Raw genomic sequence first — 17,500 nt, 5'->3', positions numbered from 1 at the left:
GAATTTGTGAGATTTTTTTTCTATTTTATTAGATATCAATGCTGTTATGATTATTGACATGGTATTTCCAAAAATCAAGGAAAACCATTAAAAGATAATAGGTAGGAGTAGTGACGAGGCACTTGTGAAGCCATCCATGTATAAATAATTAACAAATTAAAATCAAGGTGGGCATGGCATGTACATATCTGCCATCCCCGACGACAGTAGTTTAACAGATTGGCATGAGATCTTGTGAGGCATACTAGACCCCTTTTTCTGGCTTCATTTGTCTGGGCAGCTTTCTTCATTCCACCATAAAATTTGCAATGACCTGTCCAAGTTTCAGGCATTAATTGTTTTTCCTTATCAAGGCAGAACATGTATGTCATGTACTGCAACAAAACAATAATAATAAGTTAATAATAAGTAACGAGTAATAATAATAATGATAATTATCACATACGGTGATAGTAACTGCACACCCACTTCCAGATTTGAGGACAAGTCTCACTCCATGTGGTTTCATGCAAATCATGGTTCTCTAGTATTTACTTTAATTTTGTGTCACTCAACCACTGTCACAGTGTCATCATGATTTGGCTAATTCTTACATGTGTCATTAAGCAACTATCATAACTATGTAAATAAATCCCAAAATATCTTCATATGACAACCATCCTTTTTCTTCTTACTTTTTCTTTTCTAATTTTCTCAATTTTCTCTCTCTTCCTGTGAGATAGAAGTTTCAGTTAGGTAATATAAGGGAGGACAAGGAGGTATTGTTAATTTCTATTTTTCCTATTTTGTTTAACCTGTGCCTCCTTTCCTTCACTCAAATCATTACTTGGTATTTTCCTTTTACATACTTCTTGTGATTTTGATTATTTGATTCTTTTCTTTCTTTTACATGCAGAATAAGAAAGCAGTTTTTGCTATTTATTCAAACATATACCATTTATCTTGCAGAAAAATTGCTAACACAAAATGCAGCAAAACCCGACAGCTCTCCATCTACAAAAGCAAAGACTGCAGAATCAGCTGTAACAGAAGACGATGAAGATGATGACTTTGTGGGACCTCCTCTTCCCCCAGAAATGAGTATTGATAAATCCGGCAGTGCACCTGCTGAAGATGTGGATGATGATGAGGAACAGAGGCGCCACATGCCAATCTCACATGAGTTGGTCCTTGAGCATGGAACCAAAACAGTCTCTGGCCTAGCAGTGGATCCCTCAGGCTCTAGGCTGGTTAGTGGAGGCTTGGATTATGATGTTCGCTACTGGGATTTTCAGGGTATGGACCAGTCACGTGAAGCATTTAGATCATTCTGCCCAGCTGATGGTTACCCAGTTAATAGTGTTGAGTATAGCTGTACAGGTGATAAAGTTCTGGTTGTATCAGGGTCTCAGCAAGCTAAAGTATATGACCGTGATGGAATAGAGTTATTTGAGTGTGTTAAAGGAGATATGTATTTACATGACATGGCAAAGACAAAGGGGCACATAGCAGGCCTTACCTGTGGAACTTGGCATCCCAAAGACAAGGAGGAATTTCTGACAGCAGCAAGGGATGGGACTTGTCGTATTTGGCACACAAGCAGTCCACATTGTCAAAGACATGTCATCAAAGCAAGAGCTTCCAATGGTCTGAAAACACAGCCCACCACTTGTGCTTATAGCCGTGATGGGATATTGGTAGCTTGTGCTTGTGATGATGGATCAATACAGATGTGGGATCATCGAAAGACTTTTGTAAATGTAAGTATTAATGTTAGAAATGCTCATGATAGGGGAAGTGAAACCTCAAGGTTGGTATTTTCATATGACAACAAAGGTTTTGCAACAAGGGGAGGTGATGACACTCTGAAGCTATGGGATATTCGTAAAACAAAACAAGCTGTGCATGTAGCAACTGGGCTCTTTAACAGATTCAGTATGACAGATTGTGTATTCAGCCCCAGTGATCAGCTAGTTGTAACAGGGACATCACTTAATAAGGGAGAATCTTCAGGGAAACTGTTAATGTACAATCGTAATACATGGGACATTGTTAAAGAGCTGGAAGTGGGTCCTAGTCATGTAGTTAAAATAGTTTGGCATCCAAGACTGAATCAACTCATGGTTGGTTGTGGTGACGGAAAAGTACGCTTATTATATGATCCTAAGACTTCTCATAATGGAGCAGTACTAGTAGCTGGCAAACACAAAAAACGATCAAAGCAAGCTGAAGTTGTAGTATCACAACAGATCATAACCCCACATGCCCTCCCCATGTTCCGTGAAGAGAGACACAAGTCCACAAGGAAACTGGAGGAGCGGGACAGAAAAGATCCAGTGAGGTCTCAGCAGCCAGATCTTCCTGTGGGCAAAGCAGGCTCAGGAGGGCGAGTGTCTGCAGGAGGATCTACCCTGTCTTCATACATCATCCGTAATATGGGTCTTCGCAGGAAAGTTCAAGAAGAAGGTGACCCAAGGGAAGCACTTCTAAAATATGCAAAAGATGCAGCCGAAAATCCTTACTGGGTTACTCCTGCGTATGCAAAAAATCAGCCAAATCCAATTTTCCAAGAAGCACAAGAGCAAGATAACAAAGATTCCGAGGAGGAAGAACCTGCCACCAAGAAAATGAAATCTGTTTGATAACCAAATGTTTACATGTACAATATTTAAGGGATTGTTTATTTTTTATTCCTTTTCATGGGTATTGCATTTGTACAAGTACAAAGTGAGATATTTCCATACAAGGTATAAGATAATGTTAGAAATTATGCAGAGATATGTTAAAAATTGTAATACATTTATCATACTTTTAAGATATTACTTTCTCGAAATTTAGTGTATTCTTGAAAGATGTTTATGCTGCCCACAGATATTAATGTTAATAAAGATGAAATCAATTTACTCTTCTTTAAATGTAAACTGTCTTCTCAAGGTAAATAAGTTTTCTATGCTGCTGAAGCCAGTCAAGAAGCAAGCTCTGAAATATGAAATATAGCAGTAATGGTCAGAACAAATAAATGTGCCTGACATCAAAGGTCATACAGCAGTATTGTGGCAAAAAGGGTAAAAATGAGTAAGCCATTAAGACAAAATACATTAGATGTCAAAGGTTGTAGAGCACTATTAGTTAGTGTGGTAGCGAAAAGGATAAAGAGGGGATAACAAACATAGTACGAAGGAAAAGGATAAAGAGGGAATAACAAACGTAGTACGAAAGGCTATTCAGATCTGACAAAGCCAGCCTTTCATCCTTTCAGCTCAGCTCTCACACTTTAGGATGTGGACAGAAGAAGGGGATGAGGAGAAGGAAAAAGGAAGGTATAGAAGAAAAGACCATACAAAATTAGTTGAGGCAAGGGATGAGGTCTAAGGTAACATTGATTCCCCAACATTGAGCTTCTGTCTCCGTCTTCTAAGCCCCCTACAACGATGAGCAAAGGATTAGGGGGACTGACACAAAGTCAGCCTTTCATCCTATTGGCACAGCTCTCACACCTTAGGAAGTGGGCAGAGGGGGATAAAGAAGAAAAGTAAAGGGAAAGAGGGAGAAGAAAAGACCCTACAACAACAATGAGTAAAGGATTGGGGGGGGGGGGGGGACTGACACATTATGATGTAGGATCACTTACATCATAGTTCAGGCATAATTCTAATCCTTCCCTGATGCCCTCTTCATTTTTTCTCCATTCTCCCTTGCCTTGGACCTCAGCCCTTGCCTCAACTAATTTGTCTTTCCTTTCTTTCTCTTCCCTTCCCTTCCCCTATCCAATTCCTAAGGTGTTGAAAGGATGAAAGGCTGACCTTGTGCCAGTCATGGACGGCCTCAGGGAGCCATGGGCACAGTGTTTCCTGGCAATTAATTTAGCCCTTACTCCTTATGGGGACCCTGAGCGGTGGACCTTTTACCTTCCCCACACATTTCAGGCTTACCATGACCAGTAATGAAGATTCTGTACTCTTATTAGGGGTATTGGGACTTGCCCCTTTATCACCTAGCCTCTCTGAATCTAACTTTTAGTTTACCGTTCCCTCACTTCCTTTAGACCATGGTTCTGACCACTGATAGTACACCTCCCTCCTCTACACATGCTGCCAACTTGACCCATCCTGAATTATCTACCTAGGTTATAATTCAACATCTCATCCTCATTCGCTTCTTCTAGCCCACCTCCTGAACAATCATCTTCACGTTCTACCTCCTCCTCCCTCATTATAAATCAACATTGCCCACACCCTCACAATACAACCTTACTTCACACCAATCCCTCCTCCTCCCGTCTTCACCCCTCTACAATTCTCACTTCTTCAGATCTTTTGAGTACGCTTTAGGCCAGCTAAATGGGATCGATTTTTTGTAGTACCCCCAACAGCCCCTTACTCCTCCTCCTCCTCCTCCTCATACTCCCCCTACCCCTCTTCCTCCAATACCTTCCCAACATACCCTATCCTCTCCTCCGCTCACACCCACAACAAAAAACCCTATCTTCCCTACTATCCCTACCACTCCCTCCTGGATACACACACGAATCCCTTCTATCACAATGTCCTTCCCCAGATCCCACCTTCCTTGATGAACCTCCAGATACTATACCTTCACCTCCTTCCCCTGATCCCACCTCCCATGATAAACCTCCTGATACTACACTGTCACTGTCATCAGTTCTACCACCAGGAATCTGGTCATCATTATATGTCGATGATCTAGCCATCTTTGCCTCAGGCCCTTCCATACAAGTTCTCCATCTACTTTTTCATTCATCAATAGCATCAGTCTCTTCTTGGGCTACCAATCACGGCTTTTGATCTTCTACCTCTAAAACCTTTTACTTTCTATTTTCTCGTTCACGTATAGGCTCCTAACCTCCAATCCTCCTTTACGATACTCCTATCCAATTCCGATCTTCTGGCAAGTTTCTTTAATATTTTTGACTCCAAGCTATCTTGGCGAGATCATATCCTCTCTGTTCAGTAAAAAGCCCGCCTTCTACATATTACCTTAATCCTCTCTACCTGTAAGGACGTGAAGTGGGGGATGTTGGAAGAGGAGGAACGTTTCCTGGAGAATGGGTTGATGGTTAATGGTTAATGGTTAAAATAAATGTGCTAGACATCTAAGGTCATATAGCACTATAGGAAGGTATAGTAAAGGGTATGTCAGGTGATAGTTGCTATGTGTCAGCTATCTAGAGGAGTGTTGAAAGGTTGAAGATGGGGGAAAAGGTTATGGTGGTTTAGGTAAGGGAGTTAGATCAAGTGAAGGATATTTATGCATCTGAGGAAGGAGAACAGGTTGTCAAGGTAGAAGCTGTGGGATTCCGTAAGGATGTCTGATATGTTGGGAGGTCGGCGAAGGGAGGATAGGTGTGGAAAAGCAGAGGTACGTGCTGTATTTAAGCGTGGACAGGACAAGAGAATGTGTAGAACTGAAAGAGGCACGTTACATAGAGGACCAATGTAGGAGAGCTATAGCTTATGAGTGATATCACATATGGTACATATTGGGGAATCTGGGGGAGGAGGTAGGGGGTGTGAAGGAGGGGTATTAGGAGGTAGGGAATTTGGGGAAGGGCATTGTTGTGACATGAGTGATTCTCGTGTGTGTCGAGGAGGGAGGGCAAAAGAGAGGGGGGATGGAGGGGGGGAGAATGTGCCTATAGTTGGGGTTGAAGGGGGTGGGTTGTGTTGGGAGGGATTAGATGTGGGGGGAGTATTAGTGGTAGGAGGGTGGATATCGGAAGGATGAATAGTTTGAGTTGAAGGGGATGTGTTGTCTTGGGAGGGATTAGGAGGAAGGGGTGTAGGGGTGCTGTGAGTAAGAGGGGGATGGATATCAGGAGGATGGGTATTGGGAGGATGGATATCGGAGGTGGACGGAATTGAGGGGGTTAGGTTGTGTTAAGAGGGAGTAGGAGGAAGGGGTGTAGGGGGAATATAACAGGAGGGGTATGAATATCAGCAACCACTTCAAGTGTGGAAGGAGCATGAGTTATGGGATCTTGTGTCTCAAGCATATAACTTTGGATGTCATCCATTGTTTCTGTAGTGGAATTGGTTGGAGAGTTTAGTGAGAAGGTAATTGTTTCTGCAATGGAGTTGGTTGGAGAGTTTTGTGGGACAAAGGTTTTCTTATGAGGGGGGGAAGAGGAGACTGATGTCTCAGGAATAAAGGTAAAGGTAGGTGGAGGTGATTGTGCTGTAGGGGAAGAAGGGTTAGAACGTTTAGTCTGTCTACTGCATGTAGTGCGGGGAGGGAGAGGGGATGGTGTTGGGGCTGTAGTTGAGACTGGAGCTGTGGATGAGATTGGGGTGTCTGGGTTTAGAGTGGCAAAATAATTGGTTTGAGGGAGGTAGAATGTAGAAGTGGTTGGGGCTGTAGTTGATATTGGAGCTGTGGTTGAGATTGGGGTGTCTGGGTTTAGAATGGCAAAGGAATTGGTCTGAGGGATGAAGAATGTAGAAATGGAAATGGGGACATCTTGGGGTGGAGGGGGAGGGGCTGAGCGAACGATGTTACTAGAGTATGGAGTATGAGAGAAACCATGTCGACATGCTTCCTGTCTGGTTTCACGTAAAATGAGACCATTTTTGTATCCGAGTTGCTATCTCACATTCAAATTTGTAAGTGGGACAGCCTCTATAAAATACATTATGGGGGTTGCCGCAGTTAGCACATGTTCGCGTTTGTGCCGAGCAGTTTGATCGGTTATGACCAGGTTGGGCACATATGGGGCATGGTCTGTGGAATGGCAATGTTTGGCAGGATGTCCAAAGCGCCAACAGTTTTGATATTGATGGGGAGGGGGTTGGTATGGTCGAACAGGGAGGGATTGTCCACCGATGTAGATAAGGGAAGGTCATGTGTACGGAAGGTAATTTTGGCAATGTTGGTCGGATTCTGTCGTTGACCTTTAGGAGGAATGGTGTAGCAATGTACTGATTTCACATCTTGGTCTTTGAGGCATCCTAATAAGTCTGCTCCACAGTCTGACCGATCTTTGGTATCGACTGGGCAGTTTGCTGGGGAGAGAGAGACAGTTCCGGTACAGGTATTAAGGGTTGGATGAGGTTCTGCAGGAATGGGGTTGCCAGAATGATCAGTTAAATTTGATAGTGCTATAGATACAGTTTCTGATCTGACTGTTAAAAGATGGGAGCGATCGCGTCTGGTATATAAAGGGACTCTGCCTACTTGTTTTTGGAGGCATTGTTGAAAGAGAAGAGTGTTGCCTGAGTAAGGAGCTGTAGAAGGGATCATGAAAAATCAGTCCAATTTAGCTGAGCTAAACAGAGTATTTAAGATATCTGTAGGGTTGGTGGTGGTGGATGGTCGGGACTGTGGAAGAGGGAGTATTACGGAGTGATGGAGAATAAGGCTGCAAGGTAGTAATAAGGGAGGATTGGTTGCTTGATGAAGGTTTGCGGGGGTAGAGTTGATGAATTTCAGGAAGTTAGGTGGGTAGGAATGTCTTCTGGTGATTTATTCTCTGCTCGGGTGGGTAATGCACTAGTAGGCATTGAGTGGGGGCTAGTAGTTTCGGTGTTCGGAGCCGTGGTCAAAGGAGAGCCTGGGTTGGGGCTATCTGATAAAGGGGCTAGCCTCATTGCCTCTAATAAAGGGATTACATTTTCATTACTGGTCATGGGGAACCTGGATTATATAAAAGGCATCAACTGGTTCACCTCCATCACTAGTGAAAGGTAAGAGCTAGATTAGTCGGGAGTACAGTGCTCATAGTTCCCGCTGGCCGTTTAGGACTGGCACAAGATCAGCCTTTCATCCTCTCAGCACAGCTCTCACACCTTAGGAAGTAGATAGTAGAAGGGGATGGAAACAAAAGCTGGAGGGGAAAAAAGACCATGCAAAATTAGTTGAGTCGAGGGCCGAGGCCCTAGGCAGGGGAGATCCCTGCATTGGGTCTCAATCTCCGTCTCCTAAGCCCCCCACGACAACAACGGGCAAGGGATTGGGGGATGAGAATTTCCATTTTAATTCTGCTTGTACCGATACATTTGGTATGGTGTCGGTCTTATCATCCTGATATAAATGTTATACTGTTTTGGACTGGTAGGTCTTTATTCATCACTTTCAATAAGTCCTGCTCATTGTTGCAGTATCCAAATGTATCTCTTCTAAAAATGAAGTGCAGACTTTATTATTATTATTATTATTATTATTATTATTATTATTATTATTATTATTTTTTAGAAATCAGACTTTCATACTTCAAACTACTTTCCATATCTATTCTACATACTAACCATCAAATGACCTGACACCACCAGGGACATTATATTTGTTATTCCTTACGAATCTCCGTCATTGAAATATGCTCAAAGGTAAAACTCGGAATGACTTATCAATCCAAGAGATGTCATTTGGTGACTTTCAATTAAATCATCCATAAGAATTGTGTTTAGGAAAGATTTCATCAAAATGTATTAATTATATCTCTTATGGTCAATTTTTCTTACTCATTCAAGCCGAAAATATTTTTTGACAATATTTGTGTAGATATTATAAAATCTGGACACTTTTCTCTGTTCAGATGTTTTTTCAATGCAATTATCAATTGTTCTAACAAGAAAATACTGCTTTGGTGATTTCTGGGTGAAATAAAACAACTCTTTGCAATGCAATAAAAACTGTACAATTAAATTTTCTGAGAAATATAAATGTTGCTATTTACCTAAAATACATTCCTTTATTACATCAATAATAACATTAACTTCTGAAGAGGGAGCAAGAAGAAGTCTACAGCATACCTGCAAAGTCTCAAGATTGTGGCCCCAATCTTTGATAACCTTTTGAGGTTTTATCATCATATTTCAGTAATTTCGTTCTGTCTCAAATGCTGCACAATTAATCTCCTTTTGGAATATATTTCTATTGATCAATGTCACAGTTTGCAGCAGTTATTACTAACCATATCATTAACTCACGAGTTCACCTGATCTAAATCAGTGAATAGAGAAATATTCTTCAGCATCCATTCATTTGACAATAAGGATCTAACAAGTCAACATTGCACCCCTCTAAATAAAAATATAAGTAATTTATAAGTTTGCGTTAAATACTAATGTAAAAAAAAAAGACTTCCTAGTTAAATTATGAAAAATCAACATTCAAAACATAACAGGTCCTCAGATATTAACACAAAATTGTTATCCACCAACTTGGTATATTATCTTCAGAAATTCATTAAATACCCTTACAATGTAGGCATACCAGCCTCTTAAAAGTGATTAACAAAAAGAGAACTCTGCACCACGAGCAGAACTTTTGACTAGAGTTAAAACAACAGCACTACAGGGGTTGGTACCATTAAATAGTTTTCCGTCATCTACAAATATAACAATTCAAGTTAATGTTGTCGAAAATAAGCCATGTGCCCCTGAAATTACCTCTTTCAGCACACATTATGAGCCACAGAAAAATATGAAAAAATAACTTCAGTATATACACACAATTTCTTTAAGAAATAAACCTATATACATTTCATTCATTCAGTTAAAAATAGCATCTACATATAGGATAGTACAACCCTCATTATGGAATGTTTCAAAGAGATGCTCAACTTTTTTGTTTTCAAATTATTACAAATCATTCAACTGAATATACACAAGAAAAAAAAAAAAAAACAGCAAAACTGAAAACCATAAAAAGGTAAACAATGACCTATTCTCTATTTAAAGAAGAAATAACTGTACATTATTGTTTTCAAAGAAATAATACAACATTAAGAGAGGCTGGATTGGACTGAGAACACTTGTGTTCACAATGAAAACATGAACATATAGTTAAATATGGTAAACAAGTCAAATAAAATTGGTAATACCTTTGAGGAAACAACATATCTATGAATTTAGGAAGATTATATTGAAGTCCTATCAGCTTCCTACCTGTCATGTTAACAGCTACTGGATACTTCACATATCTTAATACATCAGGTGAACTCAAGAGTTGCATGAAGTTTTTGTTACAACACTAAATGCTATGGAGAACAGCTTTTCTGCCTTCAACAAACTTTTTTTCTAGCACCCAATTCATAAATGTTACTTTTTAGCTTGACTTTGACTTTAATACCTAGTATAAATCTGGAAAAAATATAACTAAGGAACTTGATCACATTTTATCTGGATGAAAAAAGAATCATAAAAGTGCAAAGCATTTAACCAAAGAATATTGCAATTACCTCAAAAGAAATAGAAAAGAAATAAGAATAAAGATATAAATAAAACAAAGAAAAGGAAATGCTGTAGCTTCTGGCACAAGTCTTAAAGAAAACCTACAAAAAAGAAACACCAAAACACTGTAAAGCATAAATTGTCTTACAGGTACAATGCCATACCAATAATAACTATGTTATTACTCGTACATCCTGGTACATAAGTATTACTCATACGTAAGCCTCCAAAACATGTAAACATGTTTATCATTTGGACCTTCACCAGAAAAGATATGCATGTTACTACAAAAAGCCTCAAGACAGAACAAAACTGCCCAAATTAAACAATTTCAAAATACTGGATGGAAGGAATTAGCCCAAGAGCAAAACAAAAGCTTCTTATTCCTATTCACAATTTTTTTAATCCACCAACAGAGAGAGAGAAAAAAAAAAAAAAAAAAAAAAAAAACACTCGCTATTTGCCATTATTCATAACAGGTGATTACTGGTAAGGATGAATTATCTCCACTGTTTAACAGCAAGCAAACTCGCCTCTGATTACCAGAGAATGGATCACCTTGGTCCCTATAATTCTAGTCATTTTCAAAACAGGTACAAAAGAATGAAATCAATAATTCATAGCTAACTTTTACAATCCACAATCAAAATTTGAATCTGATGTCTAACTAAGCACACACTTACACACACATTCAACAGAGAAATTTGAGATAAATTCATGTTAGTAACCGTTAGTACTGGCAAATCAGCAAACAACCTGCATCTGTTAGTACATGTTAGTAAACTACACTGACAGGCGGTCACACTAGGCGACCCCCAGGAGTTTACAAGGCCAACTCCTTCTGTTTGTTTTGCTCTTGGTAAAAACTATCACATACACTTAAAGTAAATCACTTTGCCAAACCAAATCAACAAAACAGGCACTCTTTTCTAAACAAAGATCCACTTATTAGTTGGTAAATAAAGATATATGATCAAATATTTTGGCATGCAACTTGTGACCAGAGTAATATACAAATATTTCAAGACCAAACATCAAGGAACACTTTTGAGCAAAACGTACCTCTTCATCAAAAAGCCAATATGTTAGGAGAGTGACTTGGTAATCAGAGCAATTACACAGGACAGAGATGCAATCACTTAAGAAATTGAAATAATAGCCATTACCATTCATATTACATGGTAAAATACAGAAATCAAAACACGAAGCACTATACCTAATGTCTGGAGATTAAGATGAGTACAAGCAGAACAACACCTCTAACTCGAGCACCACAACATGACATTAGAGGTATGTGCCACTTTTGCAAGAACTGTAACAGGCAGTTACTGCAGGCTTAGATACTGATACAAATTTTGCATTACAGACATACCTATGCAGCCTTGAAAAGATTAAAGGATAAAGTTTACACACTATTCCTTTCATAATAGCAATTTTATGACTAACTATATAATATTAGTACATTCTATCTTGAACCAAATAAAATACTGAAATTCAACAACATATTAACTGTAGAGAAACAACTGTGGACATTATCATTCCCATGTCAAGCTTCATATTGATGTTTAATACTATGTTAGTCTTATCTATGTTCAGGTCTACAGCTTGAAAAAGGGTTCAAGAAGAATCTCGTTCATCTTCCTTGGAATTCAATAAATAAGTTGTACTTTGTACTATTTGTAATATTACTTTCTGTTTTAGATTACATCTTATGAGAGGTAAAAGTTAACACAATTATTTGCCAAAATCCAAGAAAATGTCGAGTTCTACCACAAAGATGTCTATTTGTAAGTATCACTATGGGTAATATTAAAATGATATTTTTGCTAGAATTATTCCTTTACACAACCTTCAAAAATATTTTTTTCAAAGTTTATGTATTACTATCCACCGATTAAATTTCCTAACTAAACATAGGGTCTACAACATTCCACTAGAATAACCCAACCCTTACCATAATCAATTCTCGCAGCACCCACGTCACCCTAAAGGCTTGGGATGCGAGGTGCAGGTCCCAATGGAAAACGGGAGGCCCTTCTAACTACGCAGACAGAACACATATCAATATACTGATGAAGCCTCAAAATGCACATCATCACATGGGATTGTAAAATTATTTTGGAAAAAAATGAAAACAAATAAGTTGCAATTTGAAATACATTATACATCTATGTTGTGCATTATCAAGCATAGGCAAAAAAGAATAAATACTTGAAACCTACTATTCAATCCTCTATCAATAACAATGCAAAATTCTTTTAAAGGGAGGGGGGGGGGGGAGAAAATATGTTATTTCTTACTTTCCTTACAAATGTGTAATACAATAATTCAATACCTCGAATACCATAAATCTGGATATTGTGAATAATATTAACTGCTCAGTGAGAAAGTGTGGTACCTTATCAAACTACCATTTACATATACAATGCAATGATAATTACAAATACCTTCAGGGGGGAAAAGGGGAGAACTATTGTACATTTTCCACAATATGTTGAGAGACCTATTCATCAATAACAATTCTCAACAACAAAAATTATGAAAAATTTGTGCTTTGACGACACTTAACAGTTAGAACTCATGTCACACCACCTTTGTAAGCAAGATCATCCATATGGCACTTGTAGGGCAAGGCTTAACAGAGAATTCCGTGAGGGTCTGTGGGGAAAAGGGTCTAAGGATTTCTTAAGGGGTCAGGAGGGTTGAGGGAATTTACAAGACTATGCGCTTAAGTAATATTCTAAGCCTAAGCCCATGAGAACCACTAGAATGAATGGACGGGAAATGTTTGTTAATGGTTTTCCTCAGGTGAAAGGTTTACTGGACTAAGCTTACATTCTGAGCAACGTTTCCTTACAACAATGAAATACAATAAATATATCTGTTAATTTTTATATTCTAATACCAGAGGGTCCTATACAAAATATAAATAAAAGTTCTTGTTCTTCAATAAATTTATAAGCATAAAACCTCAACAGCTAAGTAAAAACTTGAGAATGTATGCATTTATGTGTGTGAGCATGAATGTGTGTCAGTGTAATACAGAATATTTTTTTGTCAGTTTCATAACTTTGGTTGTCGGAAATGGTAATGAAAAATACTAATCTACCAAATCAACATAAAGTGAACAACGTAATGTTCAATGTTTCTTTCTCTCTCTTGCACAGAACCTAACACATTAATTAGTACTACTTTTATCAAATATCATTACATAAAATATAATTAAACTAATCCATTATATAAATATATATTTTTTTTAATTCCCTTTTTTTTTAAATAAATGATATTGTGATTAGCTGCAAAGAACCTGGACAATCAATACATATTTCTAGGGGGAAATATTATCAAGCACCAATTCACCAAAACAAACATTTCAGAATTCACAGGGAATCATGAATGTTTTTTCAACTAAAATAGTTGGGCAGGAAGAGAAGACTAGCAGAAAAAAGCATTAGCACTACTGAGGTGTGAAATATGATCATACATTTTTTTTTTTTCTTCTCATATTTTTCAATCATGCTCTCTTTATATATATACTTTATATATATATCTATTTATATACATAAATTGTAATACTTAAACAATAGAGTTTTTGATAATATGTGCAATAATGGCAAAAAATTCATAAGAGTATTTACTGCACGTCCCACAGACACAGCAAATCATAGTATGCATCATCACAATTACCTATGACGAAATCTACGACACTTTATGCAAAGGGGACAAAGTAGTCTTAATCTCTGAAAGTGCCCATACTATTACACAGAAAATAAACATATTTCCAGTTCATTAGTAATTTGTCCTTATCAAGCAATCTGCTATAAACAGCAAGGTAAAGGTGTTGAGGTAAATCACTACAGTTTTGTGCACAAGCTCCTGAGAATGTGTCTGGGCATCTTTTCATTATCTTTTTTTTTATATCAATATTTGTTCATAATACCAGGGATAATACCCAAAAATACTGGTCCATTCTCAATGAGGTATATAGTGCTATTTAAATAAATTACTTCTGAATCTATGATGCATTGGTTTTTTTTCTTTTCTTTTTTTTTTGTGTGTGTATGTGGGACCTTTCCTAAAACTGCAGGTACCTGCTTTATGAGAAGGTAAATGAAGGTCTTGCCTCACTCGTATTCCTTTGAACTCTGTGTAACAAGGGTCGGCCGACTATGGAATCACAGTTGAGCAGGCACGCTTGAGCATTTTCCAAACTAAAACTCTTTACATGCCTTGGTATAATTTTTGGAAATTATCCAAAAGAGAATTCCTAACTTAAAGCCTTACACTGAGAGCACCACTCCTGTGATTATATTCCACCTGGTATAAAGCTATAATGTATACTACTCTCTGCAAATGCACTTTGTAGATCAACTATCACTCTTCTATAGCGGAGCCTCAAATTTCTAAAATACAAAAAAAATCCTCACCTGTTTATTTAAGAGTTAAAAATGTCATTAATACTCAAAAGCCCAGTCGTTTCTTTCAAAATTCTTTTAAATCTGTACTGAACTTGCTCAAGGTGCCTTCCTCCCCTCCACAGACACATGCATATAATACAAATATTCATGTGTTCAGTTTTGGGTAATATCACAAGGGGCACTTGGAGGGAAGAAAAAAAATAATTATAATAAAATAAAAGAAAGAAAGAAAAAAAAAGAAAAAGGATGAAAAAGCACATTATTTTGGTGCATCCAAATTAACAGTTCAGCAAAAATCTACCTCAAAACATCGAGAAATTAATTCTAGTGAGATCGATCTACTGTGAATTAGTCAACAATTAAGATAATATCTATAATGCTATATCTATCACATGGTAATATCTATAAAGGATATGTTCACTAAGCCAGTAGGTAAGCTCATTCCAACAACCATTTTCTCAAAAGCCCCAAGTGCCCCCCGCAGACAAAATATCAATTTTACACCCTAGCCAAAGCTCTGTGGCCAAACCATTGGTGCCGGTCATTACGAGGGAAGTTACCGCTGTTCCACTTGAATTTCTGGGGACCCATGTTTGGAGGAGAGCGTGGGAAATGGGGGCCAGTGTGGGCATGGGTGTAGTGTGGAGGTGCTGCAGGAGGGTAGATGAAACCAGTAGAACTGAAGAGGGGCAGATGAGGAGGAGGTGGTGGGGGAGTCTGACTCAGGTTAAGCCATGATTGCGTCTTGAAGAAAGGTGGCGAGTACGATCCACTCTGGGGGTGACTGTTGTGGTGGTTTTGATGGTTGTTGCTATAATGATTATGGTGATTTCCAAAGGGTCTTCTATCACGGTTATTCATCATGTTATTTCTACCTGGAGAGGTCTGGTTTTTCAAACCAAACCCTGTATGAGTTGGACTAAAGGATTTCTTCTTGGTGGGTGTGGATTGGGTACTTGATGGAGGACTCATGTTGTTGCTGGTATTGAAGGTTCTCTCCTTCAGTACTTCCGATGGCTAAAAGAAATTAAAAAGGAAAATATATGCAATCTGAGGATAATTATACAAATAGAGTTGCACCCACATTTCATGAGAAGATAAATTTGAAATATATTTTTCCTATTACCACAGTAGATTCCTTAAAACTGTATATTCATAAGTATCTATGTCAACAATGAACTAAATACAACACCAATCCAACACCAACCTTGGACATGCCCGATGGAGTAGAATTTGGACGTTCAATTTGGGAAAAGTCAAACTTCTCAATGTAATTTTCCTTATTTCCCTCCCTGAACGAAGCAACGGTGCAACACGAGCCTTTCTGTTCTCCAAACCGACAACACACTTCCTCAGGATCAACCCATATGGTTAACTCAACTGGAAGATTCAAGTCCACATACTTCAAGCCACTTTCCCTTGCTGCGCGTTCTATCGTCGGCTCTTTTCTCGAATTCTCATTCACTCTGGGTAGCATAAAAAACATCATCAGTTATCTCAACACAGTGAAGAGGAACATCTAAGTTTATGGATACTATTACCAAATCACTTGAATCCCTTATTACTAACCTATTCTTATCCTGGTTATTAATACACCACTGATCTGTATAACCATGAATCTGCATATCTAAATAATCTATATATTACACTAAATACATTAATTAATGTGAATATACTCTGTTACATATCACTATAATTTCTTAAAAATTCAGTAAAAAATAAGATCTAATTAGCTCCAACAAATCACAACATTCTGGATTTCTGAAGCCATGTCCATTCCCCAAAACTGCAAGCTAGACTCACCGTAAACACCTGTAACCTTGACCTCTCCAGGGACGCTCGGGGTGCCAGTGATTGCTAAACCGTTCCTGCAACAGTTCTCCCAATCTCTGCTCAAACTTGGCCATCCTCTCGTCATTTACATTTTCATTTCGGCTGATTAACTTGGAGATGAAGAGAACTGCTGCGGAAATCTCTTCTTTCATGGTGTGGTGTGGCAGTGGGTTTCTGGGTAGTGAATAGCTGGTTCTCCTTCAGGTAATGGGTTAAACTCATGGGGTAACGGAAAAATAAATGGCAAAGTTATTCTAGGCACCTAAAGTTCTTCAGTCTGGAATGAGAGAGGAAGAGAAAGATTAAAATCAGGAGTGACACTCCTACGCCCCATAAGCCCCTATAGCCATTTTTACTTCTAATACATATATCGATAAATAGCTTTTCAGGTTTTTTTTTATGCATTCACAAACTCTCAAGATTCAGAAAGCTGGAATAGAATACCAAGCTGCACATACACTTAGCTACATCTAATACATTTGAGAACATTTAGTCATTTCTTGCTTCAGGAACAAAGTATCTCGTTGAACATCTTGGGTTATTACAACTATCTATACAATAAAAAAATATTGCTGGCACTACATATCAATTGAAAGTGGTATAATCCATTTTGAAATGTTGCTATATACAAATAATTATATAATTTTAATAAACAATAATTATTTCTATTCACTTTCAACTTAAAAGGAGAGAATGACATACAAGTAGTAAAAGAACATATGAAGAAAAGAGGGAGGCAGAGGAGAAAGGTGGAAGTAGGAGAAAAGAGGAAAGAACAGTCAGGAGGAGCAGGAGAGAAGGAAGAAAGGAAAGAAGGGCTGGGAACAGGAAGAAATGGAGCAACAACAGAAGCACAAACAATCAAGAGAAAAAGCCAAACTGGGAGAAGTAAATATTTAGGGTTTACGGGTTGCCAATGTGAGAGGGTAGTGCAAACTTATTTTGATACATGAGCTAAGGAAGAGGAGGAATATTCTTATAAAACAATATATTCTTCATAATATATTCTTCCCTCCCTATGGAACTGAGTCAACCCTTACCTACAGCTGTAATAAGCAGGGCAATGCAATCTATACCATCATT

At 38.2% G+C, this 17,500-nt stretch overlaps 2 protein-coding genes across 5 annotated transcripts in view; one reads left to right on the top strand and one right to left on the bottom strand.

The window, feature by feature from the left end:
- LOC113816173 (WD repeat-containing protein 70) overlaps nucleotides 1–2,882 on the top strand; it is a 6,487-nt gene extending 3,605 nt beyond the window's left edge. For both annotated transcript variants that reach the window (XM_070126877.1, XM_070126878.1), the window contains exon 4: nucleotides 949–2,882. In XM_070126877.1, coding sequence (XP_069982978.1) covers nucleotides 949–2,621 — 1,673 coding nt within the window. In that variant the 3' untranslated portion in view covers nucleotides 2,622–2,882. The remainder of the gene's footprint in view (nucleotides 1–948) is intronic.
- A 5,724-nt stretch (nucleotides 2,883–8,606) lies between these two features.
- The window catches only part of LOC113820071 (protein BTG4), a 28,127-nt gene continuing 19,233 nt past the window's right edge, over nucleotides 8,607–17,500 (bottom strand). For all 3 annotated transcript variants that reach the window (XM_027372326.2, XM_070126875.1, XM_070126876.1), the window contains exons 2-4: nucleotides 16,388–16,694; nucleotides 15,792–16,050; nucleotides 8,607–15,601 (exon numbers count right to left, since the gene is read on the bottom strand). In XM_027372326.2, coding sequence (XP_027228127.1) covers nucleotides 15,083–15,601; nucleotides 15,792–16,050; nucleotides 16,388–16,569 — 960 coding nt within the window. In that variant the 5' untranslated portion in view covers nucleotides 16,570–16,694 and the 3' untranslated portion in view covers nucleotides 8,607–15,082. The remainder of the gene's footprint in view (nucleotides 15,602–15,791; nucleotides 16,051–16,387; nucleotides 16,695–17,500) is intronic.

The sequence above is a fragment of the Penaeus vannamei genome, chromosome 11 (genome assembly GCF_042767895.1).
Source record: "Penaeus vannamei isolate JL-2024 chromosome 11, ASM4276789v1, whole genome shotgun sequence".
Taxonomy (NCBI): domain Eukaryota; kingdom Metazoa; phylum Arthropoda; class Malacostraca; order Decapoda; family Penaeidae; genus Penaeus; species Penaeus vannamei.
Note: the sequence above shows the minus strand (reverse complement) of the source record. Positions and strands in the feature narration are given on the sequence as shown.